The sequence below is a fragment of the Priapulus caudatus genome, unplaced genomic scaffold (genome assembly GCF_000485595.1).
Source record: "Priapulus caudatus unplaced genomic scaffold, Priapulus_caudatus-5.0.1 Scaffold20, whole genome shotgun sequence".
Lineage (NCBI taxonomy): Eukaryota > Metazoa > Priapulida > Priapulimorpha > Priapulimorphida > Priapulidae > Priapulus > Priapulus caudatus.
This window is the reverse complement of record NW_014577081.1, coordinates 524567-548707: the sequence shown is the minus strand read 5'-3', so window position 1 is coordinate 548707 and position 24141 is coordinate 524567. Positions and strand designations below refer to the sequence as shown.

Sequence of the window (24141 nt, the reverse complement as noted above, 5' to 3'; positions counted from 1 at the left end):
GAAACGTGCATGGTAACACACACACACACATATCAACACTCAATGGCACGCCGGTGAAAACATAACCTCCGCCACGCCCCTGGCGGAGGTAATAACTATGATACATATCTATTTATAATAATAGGGGTACAGTACAGTATAAAATCTGCACCACATAAAACAACATACAGTGCACTTCCAGACGCACTGTCACTAGTAGGTTGTAGGGTATACTGTAACCTCATAAGTAATAGTCTTCAAAGTCCAAGGGACTACATCGACAACAGAGAGACAAGTTGTTCAAATAGACAGATCAACACCGTGGATCGCAATAGAAAAAGCAGCAAATTTGCAATTTACTAAAAACAAACGGAGAGAATTCCAATACGGAATGACAGAAACAAATAAGCTAAACTTAAAGGGATCCTTAGAAGATGGCACATGTCGAAAGCAATGATCACACTCAGACAATCGAGTGCAACGAACAGGCCAATCTTCACCTGGCCATTATAAATTTTATAGAAAGTTATAAGTTTAGCATGGAGAAAGTGGACAAAAAAAGAGGAAGCTAATCAAGTTGAGCCCAAACAACATCAGCACTATCATGATAGTTTTGGAAACCCATCTCACTGACGTATCTGGGGGTGACGTACGCATTCCCAATGCGCATAGCGATCGGCAAATGCAGCGCCCTCCGATTGGTCGGTGAATCCCCTCTTCAAACCGAAGTACGTCACAGGTCAACAGAAATGGCGCTTAGTTTATTCGCCGCTCGTCACTTCGAATTTTTGTAACAGGTTATATTAGTTTAATACAGAGTATTGTGATACATAGTAAGTTCCAAGATAGCGGAGAAAGGTTCGTGTTGAGAATAAACCCAGTTTGGAAGTTCTAGTCTCTTAAAACGCACCAGCAAACCGCCCTGAGTGATTCACTCAGGGGTTCCCTGAATTTCCTCCACAGAAAACCATAGCGACGCGTTGTAACCCTATCCCGGGTTTTGGTTACATTATTGTATCTAGTTACATGTATGCTGTTAATGCCAATGGTTATTTTTGTATACTATTTTGTTACTCACTGCTAGTAAATAAGCGGACCACCAACTTTCTTAACTAAGACACATGCATCTAAACAGAGGAATTGCTCCGACCTGTGATTGGCGGATAAAAATATAATTCGATTGTGACGATTCGTTTCACCGGTCATAGACGCGCGTGCATATTTGCTAATTAAATAGACTAATCACGCTTCAATAGACTCAAAATTCACAGAGATTAAGGCTAAGACATGTGTCTATAATAGACGAGTAAGAGATAAAGGCAAGCACAGAAATTCGTCGGAATGATGACTCATGAGTCATCAGACATCAGTCACTGTCAGTGTCATGTATCAAATATGTAAAATTACGAGAAAATTGGCTCTTACAGAACACAGTTATATTTAAAAATGCTGCTCTATCTCTGCTTTCTGTCACAAGAAAAAATTTCTTGTCAAAGTATATAAATATAAGCGCAAAACTACGATTACCTGAAAATTGTGCCAGAAAACTTAACGTCTTCTATCACACCCAAACAGGAAGTGCCACCAACGGTAGCAGCGCCCCCTTTCATCCTGGTCCCGTCCCGTCATCCATTGCAACATCTCACAATGGCAGCGCCCACAAAAGTACTGTATTGATACAATTTGATTGTATTGATACATTTAGGCTCCCGTTCTTGAGTAATTTTGACTACCTCGTCGTGATAATCTTGATATGGGTCTAGAGTGATTATGGCGACACTTGAAGAGCAAATTGGCCATGTCGTTAAAGAAATATTGGTATGCTAATTTGCTATTGTATTTGGCGTACCGGTATTCCACATTATTATTTATATTAATATTATTATTAATAATAATATTATTAATATTATTATAATTAATTACATTATTATGATTATAAATATAATGGCATTAATGATTATTAACAGTAACACATTTATTATCAACATTAACACATTATCAACACTAACACATCAACAATATCACACATTGCACATCACATATCTCACATCACACATTATCATTATCAATGTTATGACATAATACTGTACTGACTACTGTAGATTCTAGACTGAGTCTGTAGTGTAGACATTGTATTCTATAGACTAGTGTAGTGTACTGTAGTGGCACTAGGGGGTAGTCGACACTTGCAGCTAGGGCCTGCATACCTCCCAAAGTTATACTCGGTCGGGTTTTTAACACATTCTAACTCTAAAACTGTTTCGTTAAAAATTCTTAAAATATTTACATAAACAGGCAAGACGGTTGTCATTTTGAATACAAAGTTTTATTTCCTATCATAGTTTATTTCAAAAGTTATATCAGCCGAAATTTGCTACCTTGACTTGATTGCAACACTGGCTGGTCAAATATAGACAATATGGCACAGGCAATCTAGCAGGCGTGGTAGCAACTTTCGGCTGATATAACTTTTGAAATAAACCACGATAGGAAATAAAACTTTGTATTCAAAATGACAACCGTCTTGCCTGTTTATGTAAATATTTTAAGAATTTTTAACATAACAGTTTTAGAGTTAGAATGTGTTAAAAACCTGACCGAGTATAACTTTGGGAGGTATGCAGGTCCTAGCTGCAAGTGTAGCCGACTACGGTATGACAGGCGTTATATAGTTAACCCGTGTTTAGTTGTGTGGATTCATTGTTTACTCTTGCCGTTAGGCGTTAGGCAGGACGGTGATGCAGTAGCGTATGACAGGTTGTACCAGTAAAACAGAACACAGTTATATTTGGTTAACTGTACGGTTATAGTTTTATTGTTTCTTACTAGCTTACGAATAATTCCCCTGCATTCGTATATGCCGCGGATCTGTATTTATCTCGTATTTGTAGCTTACACTACTTAGCTTGCGCTATAAGTTATCTGGTTCGCCGTTATTGCGATTATCAGTGCAGCGTGAAGCGCTGTTACGTTGTTTAACTAACTACTAGACTAATATTAAAGAATTAACGCGTCGCTGTCTTCGTCTTCTCCTCTCCCCGTCGTCCTTTCTTCGCGTAGACCTAGGTAGCCTCCAAGGGTGTCTCTCTCGTAGTCGCTTCTGGCTCTACCGACCTGAAATCTCGTTCTTCTTTCCTTCCTGTTTTATTCCTGGTACCCGTAGTTCTACCTACCTGAAGCCTCGTTCTCCTATTCCCTTTACATACTTGTATACATACTGTATCATACAGTATGGTAAGCACTGAAAAACTTACACTGTAGCCCATCATGGGTATTAATTAGCAAAAATTGCAGTCCTTGTAAGAAAAATTTAACACAATTTGAATCAAGTATAAGCTTATACATATTAAAAGTAGAAACAATTAAGAACCTATTTAAGAACCTTTTGAGCCTAATTTTTCAGTAAGCACCATTTACATAAGAACATATTGAGGCTAACTTGGACAAATCTATGTTCTTATACGCGGGTTTTTACTGTATACGTAGCTTGGCAACGCCCCCACCTCACGCCGTTGTTAAGTACGTGTCGTCAAAACACTACTCCCCACGCAGATTCCGTGGCTGGTACGATTGTCTCCCCTGCTGACGCAACTTGTTTCTAAGTAAATATTCCTCTCCTCGACAACCTAGACTATTCATTCTATTTAAATCTCCTGACCTCGTATATTATGCTGATTAATAGTACATAAACGCATTGATTATCATACTCTATATATTGCGTTATTTTTTTAGAACTTGAAAAGTCTCAGTGATGTGTTCGTGGGCTACGTTGTTCCAAGCCAAGAGAATGAACTGTATATGCAGAAGCAAGCGGTGCAGCAGCTGCGACAGATCCTCTTCACACAGACAGGCCCGGTGTGTCCATCATATATTGTGTTCATCGGTATCACAGGCCGGTTGCTTAGTGGTTTTGGCATTCAGAGTAAAATAAATTAAAACGCACCTCAATTTAAGGCAGGTAAACTGATTCACTTAATTGTAATTTGATTTGATACATAATACATGTCAATATAATGTAAAACTAATAGGCAACATAATTAATTGATATTAGATAATATAATCTAAAATTTTCTTAGCGTGTAAATACCTGCCTATCTAACCTAGGGACTGGTAAAGCCGTGTAGCTCAGATGATCTCATGATATGGGTTGGGTTCATATCCAGTAATCTATAGTAATCAGGATTCAACAGGTCCACTGGGGATGTAAACAAACACTCTGGCAGTTACCAGCAGAATCGTCAACACCTTCGATGGCAGGCAGGGCATGGAAGAATAATTGAATTCTGCAAAAATAACCTCCTGGTTTTTGAATTACACAAAATATTATAGAAGATTATAAAAAAACGTTTGTGAGGCAAATGTCCCTTTGGGCATTGAATGAATTTTTTTTGTCATGGAGAAGGTTTTAACATGGTCGGATTGGCATTGCAGGAAAATGTGGAGCTTGCAGTACGAATTCTGGTAACATATGCCGTAACACAGGTGAACCCACAGCGGAGTCAGGTGCTCCTTGGAGTCTTGGAGGGCCTGGTGGAGCATAATGTAGTCTATGCCAAGTATAACTCTCTAATTATTATTACCAGTGGAACTCTTTACTAAAGTTTTTCAGTAAAATGTGTTAAAAATCATTGAAAAGGTTTCGTATATATATATACATTTATATCGTGTCATTGAATTATCTGATGTGTATTATTTATCGTCTGATGTTAAAATTCAACAGTCACATTTTTATTAAATGTTTACATGTATGTGTTATATATCTGCACCTGTAGCTTCAATCACGTTTATTTCTAGGTTGGTCTGTGAGACAATACTGATGAGTGACAAGCTGCAATACCAATCAAGTGCCCTCTGGTGTCAATGTTTTCAACTTGTGCGACGTATCATAGGAGGGGTAGACTACAAGGCATGCTTTTATTGAATCTAGCAATATATTTTCTTACTTGCAATTAGAATAAAATATAGTAATTGATCATTATTTAGTTATGTTAAAAGAAAGAAGTTAACCATTACCTTATCAAATCTTTTTTTAATCTAAATTGGGTATCATTATAAGATATGTGCCAATGGTTCCTAGTTGGAGTGTCAGATCATTGACTTGTAATATTGAGGTTTGTAAATCTTAATACTAATTATAAGCCATGCTTTCAATGGGCACAATAATGTGTAGCCTTTTGATATTGAATGTGTGGTGGGGCCAAGATGTCGGCATTTGCCAACTGGTAGAAATTTATTGTAATTCTTGTGATCTTCACCCGTATAAAATAATATCTGTTGATAACTTAGAAGGGTGCAATCTGTCTACAGGGTGTGCGGGACATGCTGAAGCTGCTGTTTAGTCGCCTACAAAATGTTCCGGCTGTTGTCAATGTCGCCGTACTCACTCAGATAGATGCAGTTGAAAATGTAAGTACATTTACCCCCTGTGTTTGTACCTTGGATCATGTCATGCCTTCTTTGTTAATACCTTCCTCAATTATTTTAGCATCTCACACACACACACTCTCTCCCTCTTCCTTCTTTCTCCCCCTCACTCCCTATCCCTATCTCTCCCTATCTGTCTAGCTCTTTCTCCCTCTTTCTGTTCCTCTCTCTCTCTCTCTATTGCTCTCTTTCTCTCTATATATATATCTCTCTCTCTCTCTCGCTCTAACTCTCTTGTGTGCCCTCTCTCTCTAGCGCTGTCTGTCTTTCTCCCATTACAAGGTTTAGAAGGTGTACATGTAATCACTTTCTAGTTAAAGTCATAGTGAGTAGTGTGTGTGTGTGTGTGTGTGTAGGAACCATGCCTAAGCAACATTTAGAAAAGAAGATAATTGCATTTAATATTCATTGATGTGAAACGCTTTCTAATTCTTTAAGGTGTGACGTGAAATAAGTCAACACATAACACAAATTATCACCTGTTGCCACTTGCTTTAGGTGCTGGCATACGTGTTTGATAGGAATGCTTGCCTGCTTCCTGCTTACTTTGTTGTCACGGAGATCATGAAACTCTTTCCAGAAGGAAAGAAGTGGCCACATTGGGTGAGGAAGTAGCAGTTCTATTCTGATATAGCAGTTAATTTTACATGAACAATTATAAGTAAGAATATATGTAATACTTGTCATGCATGAGAAATAGTGTTGCATGTTAGGATAAGATTCTATAGCTGAGTGTGTGTAGATGGGCATGATTATTAACTTATCATTAAGGCAATTAAGATAGAGAACAGACACACAAAGTTCTGGTATGAAAATAGAATCCTATTCAGCAGTTTATGTGCATGGTGCTCTCTAAGCATTGCAGCTGCCTCTTCACTCTCAAGTTCTGTTATAAACATTGGTCAGTGCTGGATATTTTGCATTTACAGAGGATTGGAAAATTGTTCTCTGACTTTGTGGACAGCTTCAAGCCGACTGCACAGATGGTCACAATGGCAGGCAGTGGTGAGTCAAGCCCTGTGTACTTATATCTGTACTAGTGTTTGCATTTATACTATTACGCTGGGACCGTGGTTAGAAAGATAAGTACTTACAGCTATTATAAGTCTCAAATGACATAACGTTTGCACGACACTTCACTTTAAAAAGTTGTAACATTTTAGACTTGTCATAACTACTTGTGATGCTTTTGAAAATGAGCCTCTGATTTACTCCTAATATATCCATGCAAATGATTTATATATGTATGCAAGTATATACACAAAAAGATGTGTAATATGCATGCAGTAAGTATGTAAACTATGCTGATTTATTCTGTTAACAGCACTTAACAAGCTGTTGCCTGTGGTTGGCTATGCTGTTCAGGCTGGGAATGTTTGGAAACTGGATCCCACATCGCTACGATTCCCGATTCGTGGAAGCCTGCCATATGACAAGGTAGGCTTCCGTTATTTGTTTTTTTTATTTCTGTGATTACTGTGTGCCTCGGTCATAGCGAATTAACACCATTGCCATTACTACCATCTGTATGTCGTCCGAGGATACACTAAAGATCTCTCTGAAGTCCTTTAGCATCAACACAGCAACATGGGAGCAAACTGCCCAAGATTGCCCAACTTGGCGTGGGCTCATTAGTCTGGGAGCCACACAGGCTGAAGAGAAACGTAAAGCTGATGCAGAGGAAAAGCGACGCCTACGAAATAAGCGTGCAGCCAGCAGTGTTATCTCTGCAACTTCTCATCACACCTGCCCATCTTGTGGGAGCAAGGCCGTACGCAGGAAATTTTCTGTAGGGGGGCAAATACACAGGAAATTTTCTGTAGGGGGGCGGCAAAGGTACTCCCCACGCCCTCTATTGCCCTATTTGTCCCATTAAAAGGCATACTCTGAAAATCTCTAGGGGGGGCAACTGCCCCTGCTGCCCCCCTGCTGCATACGGCCTTGTGTGGGAGACTGTTCAGTGCTCGGATAAGCCTCATTAGCCATCTACGGAAGCACAACATATGAAACCAACCTTAAGGAGTGTCAGTGGTCATCATCACTAGCGATGGACGCACACATTATGTCGTCCGAGGCGTGTTTGGACTCGGTTGGACGTGTCTAGCATGTTTAGACGTCGTATCTTTTGCTTCAGGAAGTATACGAACCGTTGCGGGCACTAGTGAGGTATGTTCTGGAGCAGCAGTACTCACGGGACATGATCTGCAACATGCTAGGGATCAGTAAGCAGGTTAGCACTGGTCTAAACAGTCTGTATTGTAGTTATTTACACAAGATTGCTAAATAATAGTGATGTGATTACTTATAAGTCTAAGCATTTTCAACAGCTACCTCGTATATGGGTTCATACACACATGCACAGACACACAAACAGATACACAGACACAGGCACGCATGCACGTATGCATACACACAGCCGCACGCACGCACGTTCGCACGCACACACACACAAGCTTTTATTTAATATACAATTATGTATGTAATAGGTGTACAACCTTCTGCAGCCATCAATGTGCTTCATAAGCATCATGTAATTCTATTACTTAGATAGTAATATATCTTCAATTCTGCTGCAGCATCAGATGAGGAGCATCACTCTAGAGGAGCAGTTCACAGAGCTTATCGTCACGGCGATGGAAAGGTCCGATTCTGATGCGGAGTATGTGAACACACTGTGGAAGACCCTCTCCAGCAACATGGTCTTCTTCTTCCTCTTCCAGTTTATCAGCTTCCCAGATCTTGTTACTGCTCTTCATGGCAAGGTGAACATGCACCAGCAAGATATAGTCATGTGATTTCGGCTGCATTACTAATGTTACTAGTAACTTAATGATTAAGCATATAGCAGTTAGTTTGCGTGCACAGGCAAGGATGATATTAGTGTGTAGGTATGGTATCACAGTCAATAATAGATCCATGTATTAATGGTAATATCTCAAAGCCTTGGATTTTATGTAACTGACTAGCTATGAGTAGCCAGTTTAGCTACTAGAAATGCCAGGGAAGTATGTAAGAAGCTAGTAGAGATGAAATTCTTTGCAATTGGATCTTATCTATTGATTTATGTTACATGTAAAATCTCAAGATATCTTGTTAACTTATATGAGAACTATACAGAACATTTCTATGGAACCATAATAAGTTATTGCTTTACATTCCCTGGCAGCTTGCCAACAAGAACATGACCAAAGGCCGTGATCAGCTGATGTGGCTCCTGCTACAATATATCTCCATTAGCATTCAGAAACAGCCGGTGAGTTGTTATGGTAGCAACAACATCTAACACATCAATTCTTTTATGAAACTACCAAAGCCATTGTACCCAAGCCATTGTTGCCAATGCATGTTTAATCAGGCAATTTATAATGTATTGTGAAAGAAGCAGAGTGTCATAGAGATTACTATTAGAAACTTGGATGATGCAATTTGGGACTTTGTGGACACCCCATCTTAAGGTGGTCAGATGGGGTGGATGCTTGTACCCACAGTCACTGATGATAAATCAAGAGTCACGAGAGACCTTGAAAATGGTATGTTTGTTTGCAGTTGTCCGAGTTTCTGCCGGTGCTACGTCTGTATGACTTGCTCTACCCGGAACGTGATATATTACCTATCCCCGATGTCACGAATGCACGGTGTGTCCAGCAGATGGCAGCAGCAAGCATATGGATGTTCCTGCTCAACAAGAAACCACAAGCGCCAGAAAATGCCAGATTGCCACGTGCGCTGCCAAACGCGCTCAAGAACCAGATTGAGTATGAAGACTTGGGCATTTGATAATTGTGTGCTGCATGTATTTATGTTGTCGCTAGTTTGTATTGGTGGCTTTGGTGCACATAATACGGTGTGTTTGACTGCGGATCTAGTGTAACAATGGTGGTATGACCAGTGTTTTCTTCTGTAGGTTTCTCCAGCAGAGTTTGCGACAGAAGAACATCTCAACGCTGGACTACCGCGTGGCACTGCTATGTAATGCATGTAAGTGTAGTGTTCTCTTGTTTCTCTGTGACAACAGGAGCAGCCGATACATCTGCTGCACGAGAGAGTTTCTGAAGATGTGAATGTATCTAATGTATCATCTTTGTATGAATAAAATGATTTTCTGTAAAAGTGGGATATTGCTGCTTGATATAATGGGATATAAGTGACAGTCACTACACGTTTGTAAAATTCTGACTGGCAATTGAATTTCAACCAAATATGGTGACTTGCATGTTCGGTTCGACCTGTGCATGCATACATAATGGAAACCAGTCTAAAAAGTATGCTTGGGCTTTCCCTTGGATGGCAGTTACACAGTGAATATACATAGGTTTGACTGTAATCGCTTGCACACTAGCATGCTGCGATGCAAGTCGGTGCATGGTACTTCCTGCAAATGCATGATGGAAGGTTATTGTTTGAATGCGTAGATGGGCAGCAGAGCGAGTTGTTCTCGGTGCCGATGACAATGCTTCTGGAGAGTACATACAAGCATCACCAGAACGCACAGATGCCGGGGCAAAACTGCATTGCCGAAGGACCCGCCCAGCCTCTACCCATCACTCTACTTGACTCTCTGACCGTACACACTAAACTCAGGTGACACAGTACTTAACGTGGTCGGCCATGCTATCAATCTGTCTACAGCAGCTAGTTGATCGCTTTATGCTGACTGTCCTCTGTGTGCTCCGTACTATGGTATATGAGTGCATTCTGATGCACGAATGGCTGTACCTACCCTTTGATGGGTACTGATAACATGCACACTTAGCTGGATGTTATGGCGGAGCACAGTGGGTTGCTTGCTGCAGTTTAATTAGCTTAATATGAGTAGCAGTGGAAGGGTTGGCATTGATGTATGGGTTTGATGCATCCAACCCAGGAGGGCGTATTGAGTATAGCACTATGATGGAAACCGCAACATATGAGTTTAAAAACAAATTTACAGCTTAGTGGCAAGTCAAATTGTAAAAAAATATAGACATCTAGCAAGAGAGATGCTTTCATATTTTGTGTGTGCACCTTGTGAGTTTTTAGATAGTATTGATTGGCAAACAAATTGGCACTATTGCTCCACCTTTTACTCTAGTTTCGATAATGGCTGCTCAACCGATAGTAGATATTCAAACAGCCTGGTAATCTTTATAGATTCTGCCTCACCTTGCTTTCACGCAGGAAATTAATTGTTTCTATTTTCTTGCAGTTTTATCAATGGAGTCGTTGTGCATATCATACAACTGGCCTCATCTAAGTCGCCCCTGGCTCTCTCGCCAGCACTTGTGGAAACGTACAGTCGCTTGCTTGTGTACACTGAGGTAGAGACAGCGGGCATCAAAGTGTTCATAGGTACTGTGTTGCTACAATCATTGTAAACAGAGGTGTAATGTTTTATTGACTCGCGGACCCAATTTAATTAAGTCACATTTCTTCAGCATATATAATAAATCATAAATACTGCAATAATTATGTACACAAATGACAAACATCAATGGCAGAATATCATTTCGTGAAATAAGTCCTAAAATGTACTAATTATTGGTTCGTAACATTTTCATAATTTTTCTGCAGGTAAATTGTTGCCTACAGTGTTCAAGCATCATGCGTATGGCATCATAAACACCCTGTTAGAGATGTTTGCTTACAGGCTGTACCATGTCCCAGCTCACTTTCGCGTGCAGTTACTCAGTAACCTGCACTCTATGGCTGCTAGGCCACAAGCAAACCAGGTGCAGTTCCACCTCAGGTAGGCAACAACATAGGATTGCCAATGATGCGTGATGTTGAAAATCAGTATTAAAATGTCCTTGTATGGGTGTGTGTGTGTGCGTGTGCGTGTGCATGTGCGTGGGCCTATGCGTGTGTGCATGTTGCTATTACAGTGTGCCAGTGTGGACTGCAGTGGAATAGTTGTTTGCATGTTGCTGTGACAGTGTAGGATTTAGTTGTTCATGTGTTGCTGTTGCAGTGTGGGGTTTAGTTGTTCATGTGTTGCTGTTGCAGTGTGGGATTTAGTTGTTCATGTGTTGCTGTTGCAGTGTGGAGAATACTGCACTAAGGTTGATCACAGGCCTAGGCTCGGCTGAGGTACAGCCAGTCCTCTCGCGCTATCTCAGCGAACCAAAGACTGTCAGTCTGTGTTCAGACAGTGAGGAGTTGAACAGAGCACTGGTGTTAACACTAGCTAGGTCCATGCACATCACAGGTAGGTGTAGGCATGTATGCTAGCAATGTAAGTGATGGTGACATTGTTGCTAGCAGCAGTAACAATGACGGAATGTGAATTAATGCAAACATTGACTGCATAGTATCAAGTTATATTGAAATGGCAAAAACAGTGACATTAATTTTGGATCATAATGTGTGATGTTACATGCAAAAGTAAAGGGTAACATTGCTGCTGCTGCTGCTACTGCTGCTGCTGCTGCCACTGCTGCTGCTGCTGCTGCTGCTGCTGCTACTGCTGCTGCTGCTGCTGCTACTGCTGCTGCTGCTGCTGCTGCTACTGCAGGTTCGTCTATGGCTTTTTGTGACTGTTCTCTCCGTTACTGCTGGCTGTGACTGTTATGTCGTATACTAGTGTTTGTCACTGTTGTTGTTTTGTCATTTCTTGCTGTTCCTGACTGTCATCTGTTGCAATCTATAACTGTTCTGTCTTCTATGTACCCAATGCTGTTAGTGATTGTACATTCTCATGCTTACAACAGGAACAGCTAACATGTCTGGCAGCTGGTGCATGGACATACTGACTACGATCATGACGAACACTCCCCACAGCTGGTCATCACACACACTGCACTGCTTCCCTGGAATACTGAGCGACTTCTTCCAGAAATATAACGTGCCCAAGGTACCTTGGCCTTGCACGGACGTGTGCTTTACTAGGCGTTATTAAGGAGCATGTTTTGTCTAAGAAGTTTCGTGCTTATTGCTGAGCATTGTTTTCAACTAACTGCGCTCATGTGCCTCGCGTCCCATGCTAAGATTTGGTGCTTTAAGTTGTGTGTTATTTGAAGTCGTTAGTCATGCATACATTAGATAGTAGCTTATACAATTATTAGATATGTAATACATTGACAAAGCTGCAAGATTCTGAACATATATCTGCTGAGTAAATGTCGCATCAGTTAGACAAGTATTGTATAAATGTCTCAGGAAAACAAGCAGCAGTTGAAAAGAACAGTCGAGCATGAATATCAGAAATGGAAAACGATGAACAACGAGAATGACATCATCAACCATTTCTCTCACCAGAGTACTCCACCTATATTTCTGTGGTAAATACTGTTAGTTTGTTTCTACCCGTAGATTCATGCTCATTATTTATTTTATCATAATAAGGTGTTGTGTAAAGCAGTAGTATGGTAGCTTTAATGGGACTGCTGTACATGGCACAATAATATGTTCTTTCGCCTGCAAGTAAACCAATGTCAATTAAATAAATGATGAGAACGAATCTACAGATAGTAGTAGTTCGATCAGCAGCTGTGTTGTAGCAAAGTGACTGATGATCACATGCCTGTCATTCAAGTCAGATTACTGTCAGTCTGACGTTATAGAATAGCGGGTCACTGATGATGAATACTAATTGTGTGAGTTAAAATTAGTATTTGTATAATAAATTGTAATAATAAAATTGTGATAATGCTGAAGATGACAATGAAGATGAAGACAATGACAGTGATGATAGTGTGGTTGTGATGATAGTGATGATAGTGATAAGAACAACAATAAAAGACTAACAATATTGTGAAACCCCGGCCAGCATCCTCTGGAAGGTGATCTTGGATGGAGAGAGGATGACGCCATTTGCTTACAAAGTACTGGAACGCATCGGACCACGGCAGCTCGCTACTCACCTGCGTATGTTCTGCGACTTCCTGGTACTAGAGTGCGCCACCTCTCAGAGTCAGCAGATGAACAACAACATTCAGGCACTGAGCGATCTCATCTGGAAGTACAACGTTGTAACTCTAGATCGTCTCATTCTGTGCTTAGTGAGTTTCTGTCTGTTCACCATTGCCGTGATGGTTTCCAGTAACTAAAGTAGTGATAGCATGCTATAATGTTAGATCAAAACCTCGTGATTCCGTGTGTTCAGGGGGAGGAGTAGGCTACATGTGAAGATTCTATGTGGGCCCAAAAATTTATCACATAGAAAAACGAATAAGACTTGCAGGATATTTTATTCAATTTTCTAAACATAAATCATTTACTACGTAGTTGGCATTCTGTCAGCTACCAGGTGCTGCGACTGTTTCTGTTATTACAGGTACTGTTTTACATGTGTTTCAGGCACTACGTAGCTTTGAGGGCAACGAGGCACCAGTCTGTTTCCTTGTCATTAGGTTGTTACTGATCAAACCGGCCGAGTTTAGAAACAGAGTCAATGACTTTGTGAAAGAGGTATGTTTTTCCACCGCTGTCACATCAGCTTTATATAAAGTGGGATATTGAGATAACATGCACCATGCCCTTGTTGCCGGACCTATGTACTTTCATTTAAAGGCATTACCTTGGCATCTTTAGCATCTTTTGTCAATTTTAGACCACCAGTAAATAGCAAATAAAAAAATTAATTAATGAATAATTGTCGGGCAACAACGGCTGTGTTTGGTGGATTGAGAAAATTGAGAAAGTGCACTTCTGTTGTGCACATGCAGCAACAACCGGGTAGCAAGCAACTCATGGCTTAACAGCGTTGTCGCTGTGCGTGTGAATTAAAGATCAGTGCGAACACTTTCCTTGTGTAGAATTCAGCGGACCATTGCCTGCAGTCAAACTGGCACGAGAAGCATCTTGCCTACCACTCGAAATACCCAGAGCGTTTTTGGCTGGGAGAGCTAGCGCCATCGCAGACACAGAGTCTGCCTGTCTACTACAGTAATGTCTGCCTAAGGTTCCTGCCGGTACGTGGCGTTCTCGTGTAGTGTTAAAAGAAAAGTGATAAAGACAACATTCAACACTCATCATGAAACTACACACCAAGAAGTGTTATAATATACTCGTTGGCAATTAATTACAGGCTGAAATGGTTTTAAATAACACTGACTTAGCCACACAGCTGGTGTCAGCATTAGCGTATCAGCTGCTGTTGTAGACCCTGATGGTTCGTGTGATTCCATGTGTGTGTGTGTGTGTCCTTGGCAGGTGTTGGACCTGGTCGTACATCGCTTTCTGGAACTGCCGCCAGTGCAGTCGAAATCCCTCGAAGCCATCCTCGACTGTCTTGGCGGTCTATATAAGTTTCACGGTGAGTGTTCCACCAGGGATAGTTGGGCACAGGGAGTGTAACGTCATCATGAAATTACATTTGCAAGTTGTCGGGCATGGTGATGCTCCAACTGCTGGTGTGTGGGCGCCACGCTGGCTGAAAAAAACACGGATTATGTACCGTACGTAATAAACACGGACTCGCCGAGATTAGACAGTTCTTAATTGGCAGTCCGTGGTTAGTACGTAGGAGTCCGTGAATTTTGCTACGAACTGTAATTAGCTCCGGAATATTCCGTAGCTCTCCGTGCGTTTTGCACCATTTCCGTGACTAGTCCGTGTTTTATCCGTATATTCCAGTTCATGGTGTGATTTTGTTTTGTAACTTTACAACATTTCAGATCGGCCCGTGACATACTTGTACAACACACTCCACTACTATGAGAAAGAGTTAAGGGACCGACCAGCACTGAAAAAGAAACTGCTGTCGACGGTTTATGGTGCCTTGATGGACTACGAGCAACCAGATAGAGGCTACGTTACGGACCCTTACATTCAGTACATGCAGCGCCCCTTGGAAGAGATTGAGTGGACGCCTGACCTTGATTACTATTGCCACTTGGTGGAAAGACTTGTAAATAGTATCCTTAAAAGTTTTTGTATGATGTGCATGTACCGTAGTTATTAGTCATCGTTAACATTATCGCATATCAAACACGTGTGAGTGTGACGACAAAGTTAAGTGGTCGTCGTGAAGAAATTTCAGAAGACACTGGTTATCTACATCCCTGACGCGAACGCAGCTATGTCCAGTAAACCCGCGATGCCAGGTGGGGACACTAGGCAGCAGCAGAGCAGTGAGGGCAAGCCGGGAGGATTGGCGCCCGAGGCGCGGCAAAAGCCCGCGATTGCTACGTCTGTAGACTGGCGCTTCAATGAGTTTCCGAACGTGGCGGCGCACGTGCTGCACTGCACCTGCGTCGAGCTGATGGGTCTGCCGGTGAGCAGCGAGATCGTCGGAAACGCGCTACTGGACGTCGTGCTGCGCAGGTAGGTGGCGCTGCCGGCGAGAGCAAGCGAACGGCTGCCACTCATTGTAGTGTTGCTCAGTAGCTTTTGCTGCAGTCTTATCTCGGTGATCGTGAAATGTTGCATTTTGGATATATTAGTTTAGGTTGTGCCCCTGGTGCCAACTATTTTCGATGTTCCTTCGTTGTTCTAAGTGGCATTTGGCTAGAATCAGCGTTAACAACAGAGTAGCCAGCTCGTATATGTGCTTTTTTAAAATTGAAGTATTACAGCACGGCTTATTATTCCGATATAGTCAGCAGGGGCGTAGCCAGCCTTTCCAAGAGGGGGGATTCCTTCCAAGAGGGGGGATTCCTTCCAAGAGGGGGGATTCCAAACCTACTATATACTAATAAAACTTCATTAAAATTTTCGTTTCATGCTTTTATATACATACTATATCAGATATGTGCTATTTGGATACAAACCCGGGGGGATTCCGGAATGCCTGGAATCACCCCTGGCTACGCCCCTGTAGTGTGATTTTAATGTCAGTGTTGCAGGCGTGCATTTGCAGTTGTTTGTTGTAGCAACCCAACAGTTCGTAAGGAGAGCATTGGGCACAACATCGAGAGCTGGATGAACGCCATCGCTCTCATCCTCACCTCGCTGCCGGTAAGTGCTGCCTATAATCACTCTCACTGCTTGTGTTACTTGCGCTGATGCTATCGCACAGGCAGCTGCTTGAGATAAAATGCTCCGTAGTGCAGTGCTGTCGTGTAGCATGTGGACAAGGACATATATCCCTGAGTATGTCAACCGTATGCATGTATGTATGTGTGTATGAATGTATGTATGTATGTAACTATGTGTGTATGTGTGTATGTATGTATGCAGGCGAGACCTGGTAGACAAGTGGTTCTGAACCGAGCAGGCTTGAGATATAAATGAGTCAGCGAACGGTGTAGGAAAGAAGTGAAGAGAGAGAGAGAGAGAGAGAAAGAGAAAGAGTTTGGCTTTGGGTGTGGGGACGTGCCTATCGGGTTCCTGTATACCGAATAAAGCTGCCTTTTTATGTATACGCTTCATGTGTTAGCATCTTGCTGTACGATTAGTGATCGCGGTCCTGTCATGACTCATGCTGCTTTGGTATTGCAGCACTGGTTCTCACCCTTTCCCCACACTCCCACACTCTGCGTCCATGTTACTGTATGTGATTAACGCTTGCGTCCCGATTTCACCATTTTGCAGGACAGTTTTCGTCTGACATTGCATACGCGGTTGATCGAGTACATCCAACGGCTGCCACAAGATGGCGACGTCGTCAGCCTCGACGTGTTTCGCTACTCGACCATGTATCTGACCGCCGGTCAGGTGTACGGTGCCTACCTGCTCGGACAAGCACAGATGGTCTGGCACCACTGCAGCATCGGACAGCTGAGCATCATACCACAGTAAGCATTAGCGGACAGGTAGTACCATCTGGTAGTAGTAACGAGTGTTCTATCGTAAAAACATCTATGCCAAAATGCACAAATACAGTTATTTTTGACAGTACATTTTTTATTATGGTTAGTAGTTGTTAGCCAGTTGCCAGACGTAAATATTAATTTTATTGTTTGCTGTTACTTTACTGATTTGCTGAATTCTGTCATACTAAGACACACGGTGTTCTACCCTTTGTTTCTGTGCTGTTGCTAATTATTTATTCTGCTGTGTATATGTACATTTAATCTTGTATAGATACTAGATCTTGAATATGACTATTGTATGTGTAGAAATGAGTTTAAAACATTTTCGTACATATTACTCACCTACCATTTGAAAGTTAGGTTGGGTTAGAGTTTAGTAGATAATCAAGACTAATCAAGATTAGTCGTTATATCTGACTTTTGTAAATTAGAGTTAAATATGCATACTGTACCTATGCTTGGTGACATGCAGATAAGAGGGGAATAATAGTTTGTTATTGCTTTCTCATCTGGCAAACTTTGCTATACTCTGAATCAAAACTGCAATAGCTGCCTCTAGTACCTTGAGATTGGAATTTGCCAGACTCGGAAAGTTTCCTAAAGTAAGACCAAGATATAAATAATAATTAGTTTAGATGCCTTTTTGTTTCGGCGACACTAGTATATATTGCTTTCGACAGAACGATATAATATTGTGGTATCCCCCTCAAAGCCATCCAATGTTATGTAAGTACCTTCAAGGGTTCCCTTGTTTTTAGTCAGTAGTGGTGAATTTGCCGTGTGGTGATGAAGCACATTTAGGAAGGTTATTGAACTGCTTCCTTGCAGATTGATTAAGGACCAGATGATGGCAGCCGTGCAGTCGGAGGCTCAGTTCCTGTACGTGTGCCACCTGGTCGGTCCATTCCTGCAGCGTTTTGGTGAGGAGAGGACTCGCTGCCTCCTTGATGTAAGCACCCACTACTCTTTCCTCATCTCACTTAGTCTCTCCTTTACATCGCAAGTCAGAAGTCCCAGTATGAACTGAATGTCGTACTTTCTGGTCACTGCGTTCTACATGGTTTCACTTGTGTAAAGCTAAACCATGAGCATCTGTTGTGTGTCTCCACGTATCTAAATCCTCTATTTAAGGTATCATCACTTCGTCTCTCTTCTCGGGTGAAGAGATATTCTGTGAACTTCTAATGATCATGAACTGAACATAACAAGCATATGCTAACTGTGCCGGTGGCCATACTGATCTGAATAAGTAAGAAGTCCTGCTAATAAAGTTTATCTCAGTTGGATCCAAATTAAGGATTATTCAATCATCAAGTAAGAAGGCCTTTGACTTTTCCCTTTAAGCTGTCTGTTAGTCTGTATGAGATGCTAGAAAAGATAGACAAGCTGAACGAGCATCTATACCACATGGATCCCATCTGTGACCTTCTCTACCACATCAAGTACATGTTTATCGGCTACGGAGCTAAGGTACCCCGTTTTCCTCAGTCCCGGTGTCACTTTTGAGCACCTAGTGTTACACTAAAGGCGCCCTGTGCTTCCTTCATTATAAACTCGCTACTTAAGAAAGACTACGTTGTATTCGTTCATATATATGTATTCGTATATACGTATATACATTGTATTCGTTCGTGTCATATACGTTGCATTCGGATTTGATTGTCATATGTGAAGTGTAGTTCGGTTTAATCATGACGTATAGCAAAAGATTTAATCTGTAGTTTGTGGATTTATTTAGAAATATATTTTGACATATATTTTTTTTAACTTTTCATGAATTCATTTTTATTCTACTTATATCTATATAACGATTGTAAGTGCAGTGTGGGGAATGCATGAAGCTCAAAGCTGGCAGACACGGTAACAAACGCTCTTGTTTTGATCTTCTGCAGCCGGAGACAGAGAAGGTGATCAAGCGTCTGCGACCGGCGCTGCAGATGCGGCTGCGCTTCATTGCGCCCACGGGTGCCGAGAGCGATGGTGTGCAAGTGAAGGTGGAACCAGTGTAAGCAGTCACGCCAAGATGGCTTCCCATGTCACGTGATCGTTTGTCGTCGAGAGGCAAACCGAAAATACCTGGTTGGGGGCAGAACTGCCATTTGAGCCTTGCGTGGTTTCTTACTTTACTTAATATGTAAAACTGATGCCAAGGAAGCATGCAGTTGCAGCAAAAGTCTAATGAGCTCTGCAATGCTCGTATTGGGGTTGAATTGCATATGGAACGTATTGGAAAACGTTCAGTGGAGGTTCGAATATCTTTTGTGTACGTGGTCTAATGTATTATGTACCCAATTTCTTCGATTTCTCAAACAAAAACTTCTTGGTTATTATATTGAATAAAATTTACACCTGATTCGTGACGTGAACGGCTGGCAAACTGATAACCTCAGACGTTTAAGGTGGGTGCGACCCTAAGATATCAAATTGATCAAGATGCGTTCTCCTCCTGTTCTTTAGTCAATGTTAATTTATAGCATAGTAGTTGTTGTATCATCTGTAGAAGCAGCAGTATCTATAGTTATAGCTGTTTTCGTGATCGTAAGAGTATAGGTAAGCACAATAACGCTGTCGAACTCGTTGTACATAGTAATTTGAATGAATAGGTCTCGCTATGACTTCAATCAGCAATGATATGAATCAATGTATGTATAATAATAATTTTGAATCATGGTATTAAATGTGACAAATATTCTTTCATACAATTGGCTTTGAATATATTTTTATGTACAATAAACATCCTCATCCTAAAAAGTTCATTTGGTAATTTTCTTGCCGACATACTATTAGCTACACTGCATCTTTGTAATCTTTCATCAGCAAAGGTGTTACTAACACATTAAAAGTAAAACAAAGAAAACGTAATAAGTAGCTAATAAATAATTCTAACAATGACACTGTCAACGTGCACATGTAACTTACAGGTAGTCTGCCTATTTGCTGTAATCAGTGTGCTAACGATGTTACTCGATACGTGACTCAATTGAGCGAGAGAGGGAGGCTATAGTGCCCGACAGAGCGCGTCTGCGTTGAACAGTTCGGGAGCGAACGATAGCTAGAGAGGGGAGAGTGCGAATGATCGAGCGAATGTGATAGACCGAGAGCGTGTACGCTACAGCGAGAGGGGAGGGAGCGAGTGCTAAATAGAAAGCGAGCAAGAAGAGAGAGAGAGAGAGCAGGCGCGCGCGCGCGAGAGAGAGAGAGTAAGAGCAGGCGCGCGCGCGCGTGAGAGAAAGTAAGAGCAGGCGCGCGCGCGAGAGAGAGAGAGAGAGAGCAGGCGCGCGAGAGAGAGAGAGCAGGAGCGAGAGAGAGAGAGAGAGCAGGCGCGCGCGCGCGAGAGAGAGAGAGAGAGCGCGCAGGAGCAAGAGAGAGAGAGGGAGAGAGAGAGAGAGCAGGAGCGAGAGGAAGGGAAAACACGCGAGAAAATAATAACGTTGGGAGTTAACAACGCACACGAAGTGTTCCTGTCAATTATCCCCCGTCTCTGGCGAAATGCATAATGTGTAATTATGCTAGACGGTAGACCCCAATATGAACTTGAGACCCGTGATAATCGAATTTGTGGGTAAGCTGCCTTGTGACATTTCTGGTCATCGGTTTATAATTAAAGGAGCAGCAGTGTTTCGCACAATTTCCTCGTCGCGCGCGCAAAAATAACGGTGCCCGCTCAGGGGCGGATTCAGACCGTATTTGCCGTATTGGGAAGGTCTAGATTTCAAAGTGCCCTTCGAAATTTTGCGCTAAGAAATACAGAAAACAATTTGATGGAATTTGGCTATATTCTTTATTTGTTTTCTTTTTCTTCTGATTCATTGACAGGACTTGAAGGAAATCAAAATTTTACATGGTAACAAAACTAGCTTTGATATCTGAAAAAGAAGGGAAGTGCTTGAATCATTCTGCATTAATTGCTGGTATGCAAAGCGCAGGCAAAATGAAGCAGAAATAAAATTCTATATGGTTTTTAGCTATTTCTGCTTGACTAAATGTGTGCTCAAATGGTGCTCATTTTTGTGCCCAGGGACCCTTGAAATTTTGAAATTTCCTCGGGGAGGCCCCCCCCGCCATGTGCTTCTGCGCCTAACGGCGCCCACTGTGGGGTGGTGTGCCCTCTTTGGGGGATGTGCGCTTAAAATCTGGAAAAATACTGTCTAGCTCCAGCCATGCATCCGCCCCTGCGCTGTAGAATCTAGTGTTCTACGATTATTTAATCGCCGCACGGTTGATGGCGTGCTGGTGAAAAAATTTGCCTGCGAGTCTTTTCACTGCAGTGTCAGCTAGGATCTAGCCCAATCTTTTATTAGAGTGATCAATCAGAAAACTGCCAGGGGTTGCATGCATGGCTGTACACGGTAACCGTGTGTGCGCGCGAGTATTTGTAGATGCAGTAACATGACAAACGTACGCTGCGATCGATATGACACAGCGAAAATCGGCTGTTGCCGTCACCATTGTTTAGAGGCGGGAAGTTGGCACATGAACATAACTGTACGAAATTCACAGTGTCTGCTCGTGTTGATGGTTAACAGAAATTTAGTGACTGGACACGATAAGAAATAACCACTATGTCATAACGTGATAAATATAAGCGTTCCTGCAGTAATTGGACTAGTAAAAGGAATTAATTGTTAGCTAAAATAAGGTAATTTACGTGACGCTGTGATTTCGCATGTGTGCTTGAAAAAAAGGTTTCTTGCTCTAGTGTCGAGCCCATGCCCCAGGCATTTTGTTTGTTCAGATTTCTGATTTTTTTCTAATATTATGTTTACATATTTTTAAACACTAGATCTACGACTAGCCAACACTTGCCTTTCACGTATAGTGACTAGTAGCATAAATAAAGACGCGTGTAATTATATGTAGCTGCACACATCTTTCGATATATCGAATCACAAACAATTACGAATTTGAAGCCATCAGTATTCACTTTAGTCGGCAATATTTTACAAATAAATGACGGTGAAGCCTCCATAAACAACACGCACGTAATACACACATCCACGGAGAACGCAACGCATATATACTATGCACGGGTTTTCCCCGATACGCTCACGTATGCAATTCATATTCGTTTACTTGATTAACTGATGGAGCTGCAATATAGCTATACACGATTGACTAAAATATTATTCACGGTCTATAAGCGAATGTTCATCATAAGCATATCATCATAAAATAAGCAGTCTATAAGCATATCATCATAAAGTCATAAGCATATCAGCATAAAAGTCAAAAGCATCAGTTATAAGCATATCATCAGGCCTGATATCATCATAAAATAAGCAGTCTATAAGCATATCATCATAAAATAAGTTTACAATGCTCTTAATTTTTGGCAAGCCATTAAAGTGATTACGTCACCGTAAATAGTAAAAGTAAAAGTGCTTGTCATGAAAGCCGGTTCCCTTTATCGTGCTTTGAGCACGAGAAGAACGTACAGCGCTGGCTGAAGCGCTCGTCACTCATATTCCGCATACATCGAGATGGAGAACCGAGCCGACTTTCTTCAGCGGAAAATCGCGATCGTGTTTCGTGTAGATTCGCAGCGCCTGCATCTCTACGATCCATCCATGTGCCGTGTACATCTCAAACGCCCTGTTGTTCGTCGCCGCTCCACCGGCAACGACGGCGGCGCCATCTGGCAGGTCTGCCACGATCGTACGCAGAAGTTTGCTCTGTATAGCGGCGTCGTCGCCGTATAGCGGGAATAAACCGAAACTGAACAAGCCCGTCATAGGCGTGATGGTCGTATAGCCGACTATCTTAGACTGACCCTCGATGGCGACGTAGCTTCGATTGACGTGCGCGGCCAGGTACGGCTTCAGAAAGCCGTCGCGCGGATGACCGGCTATTTGAGCGTCGTAAGCGCTGACGTCATCGTACATGTCGTCCGTGTACGGCTGGATCGTCGCCGAGCAGGAGGGCAGCGGCGGTCGGGTCGCCATCTTGGCGTGGTCGACATGATGCTCCATGAGGTTGACCGTGAACGACGACACGGTAAAGCCGAGACGGCGGTTGGCGTTGACGCGGTACATGACGGAGTTGACGCCGAAGTTGCGGTCGCCGATGAACTCGCCCCGTCGGCGGAACAGCTCGTCGCCGACGCCCGTGCCGCGGTAGTCGCTCTGGACGATGAAGTGTCCGCCCATCGACTGTGTGTCCGTCCGTGACGCCGTTATGAAGCCTGAAGGTAGAACACGATCCGTCTGCTATTACGCAAGTCCCTGCTTGGTGCTACACGCAAAACTACACTAGCGCGCGTGCGTGTAAACACGCGTACGCGTAGAAATGACGTGCGGTGGTATGAAAAGTTGATGATGTACTTATTACGGTCCGTTCGTTTAGAGCAGTACGTGCTGTCAGGGGCGTAGCCAGGATTTTAAAAGTTGTAGGCACGAGTATCTGAGCGGAGCGCCACCATCGGTTGGCGCGGAGCGTACAAGAAAAATTTTGGTTTTATACAAACCCCCCAGATGGCCGAAAACGGCCCTTCCCGAGTGTTCATTCTGGTTCCCTGGCCTCTTGCTAACTTGAGACACCTCATTCAATATCACTTTTAAACCCAAAAAACAAACGAGTTAAAATAGTGTTACGAACGAGTTAAATGTTAAAAAACTGACAAGATCGGATCCTAGTCTTTTTCGGCGGGTAGAGTGTTGAATGAAACGGCACGCGATAGAAATGACAGCCTAGATGACAGAAGAATAGGTCACCTAATTTAACCATATTCTTGCTACGTTCATTTCAATAGTTTTTCCTGTCTAGACTCTTAAACTCGTCCAGCAAGCTTATGGATTTGAATTATGGGTGTTTAAAAAAAAAAAGATAACTTGGCAAAAAAAAGTGTAGGCCCGGGCCTACAGTGCTACATACTGGCTACGCCCCTGGCTGTATACGTCTGTCTATTTCTGATCATTATTCCTAATTATCATGGGAATTGCTGTTAGACAGGAGACGCGTGCCAGCGGGCTAAAGTTGAACTCATCGGTTTAATTGCGTAAACGTGCGCGCACACGCGCACACACACGCACGCACGCACGCACGCACGCACGCACGCACGCACGCACGC

General features: G+C 42.3%; 3 protein-coding genes across 3 annotated transcripts in view; 1 reads left to right on the top strand and 2 right to left on the bottom strand.

Annotated features, from left to right (window-relative positions):
- The window catches only part of LOC106811754 (myosin regulatory light polypeptide 9-like), a 10475-nt gene extending 8887 nt beyond the window's left edge, over positions 1-1588 (bottom strand). Inside the window, exon 1 of the mRNA XM_014815474.1 lies at positions 1507-1588. The gene's annotated coding sequence lies outside the window, so the exon portion shown is untranslated. The remainder of the gene's footprint in view (positions 1-1506) is intronic.
- Positions 1589-1619: 31 nt separating this feature from the next.
- On the top strand, positions 1620-19820 carry LOC106811988 (mediator of RNA polymerase II transcription subunit 23-like). Its single transcript, XM_014815735.1, has 30 exons — positions 1620-1797; positions 3712-3834; positions 4411-4535; positions 4774-4885; positions 5287-5385; positions 5902-6006; positions 6333-6408; positions 6728-6840; positions 7538-7633; positions 7980-8165; positions 8570-8656; positions 8950-9158; positions 9308-9381; positions 9816-9984; positions 10589-10731; positions 10954-11128; positions 11421-11587; positions 12090-12232; positions 12538-12659; positions 13148-13379; positions 13678-13788; positions 14136-14291; positions 14533-14635; positions 14997-15236; positions 15399-15645; positions 16194-16278; positions 16855-17057; positions 17904-18024; positions 18420-18545; positions 18968-19820. The coding sequence occupies exons 1-30, from the start codon at positions 1750-1752 to the stop codon at positions 19082-19084; spliced, it is 4113 nt and encodes a 1370-aa protein (XP_014671221.1). The 5' UTR covers positions 1620-1749; the 3' UTR covers positions 19085-19820.
- Positions 19821-22350: 2530 nt separating this feature from the next.
- The window catches only part of LOC106812182, a 13622-nt gene continuing 11831 nt past the window's right edge, over positions 22351-24141 (bottom strand). Inside the window, exon 2 of the mRNA XM_014816008.1 lies at positions 22351-23256. Coding sequence (XP_014671494.1) covers positions 22535-23256 — 722 coding nt within the window. The 3' untranslated portion in view covers positions 22351-22534. The remainder of the gene's footprint in view (positions 23257-24141) is intronic.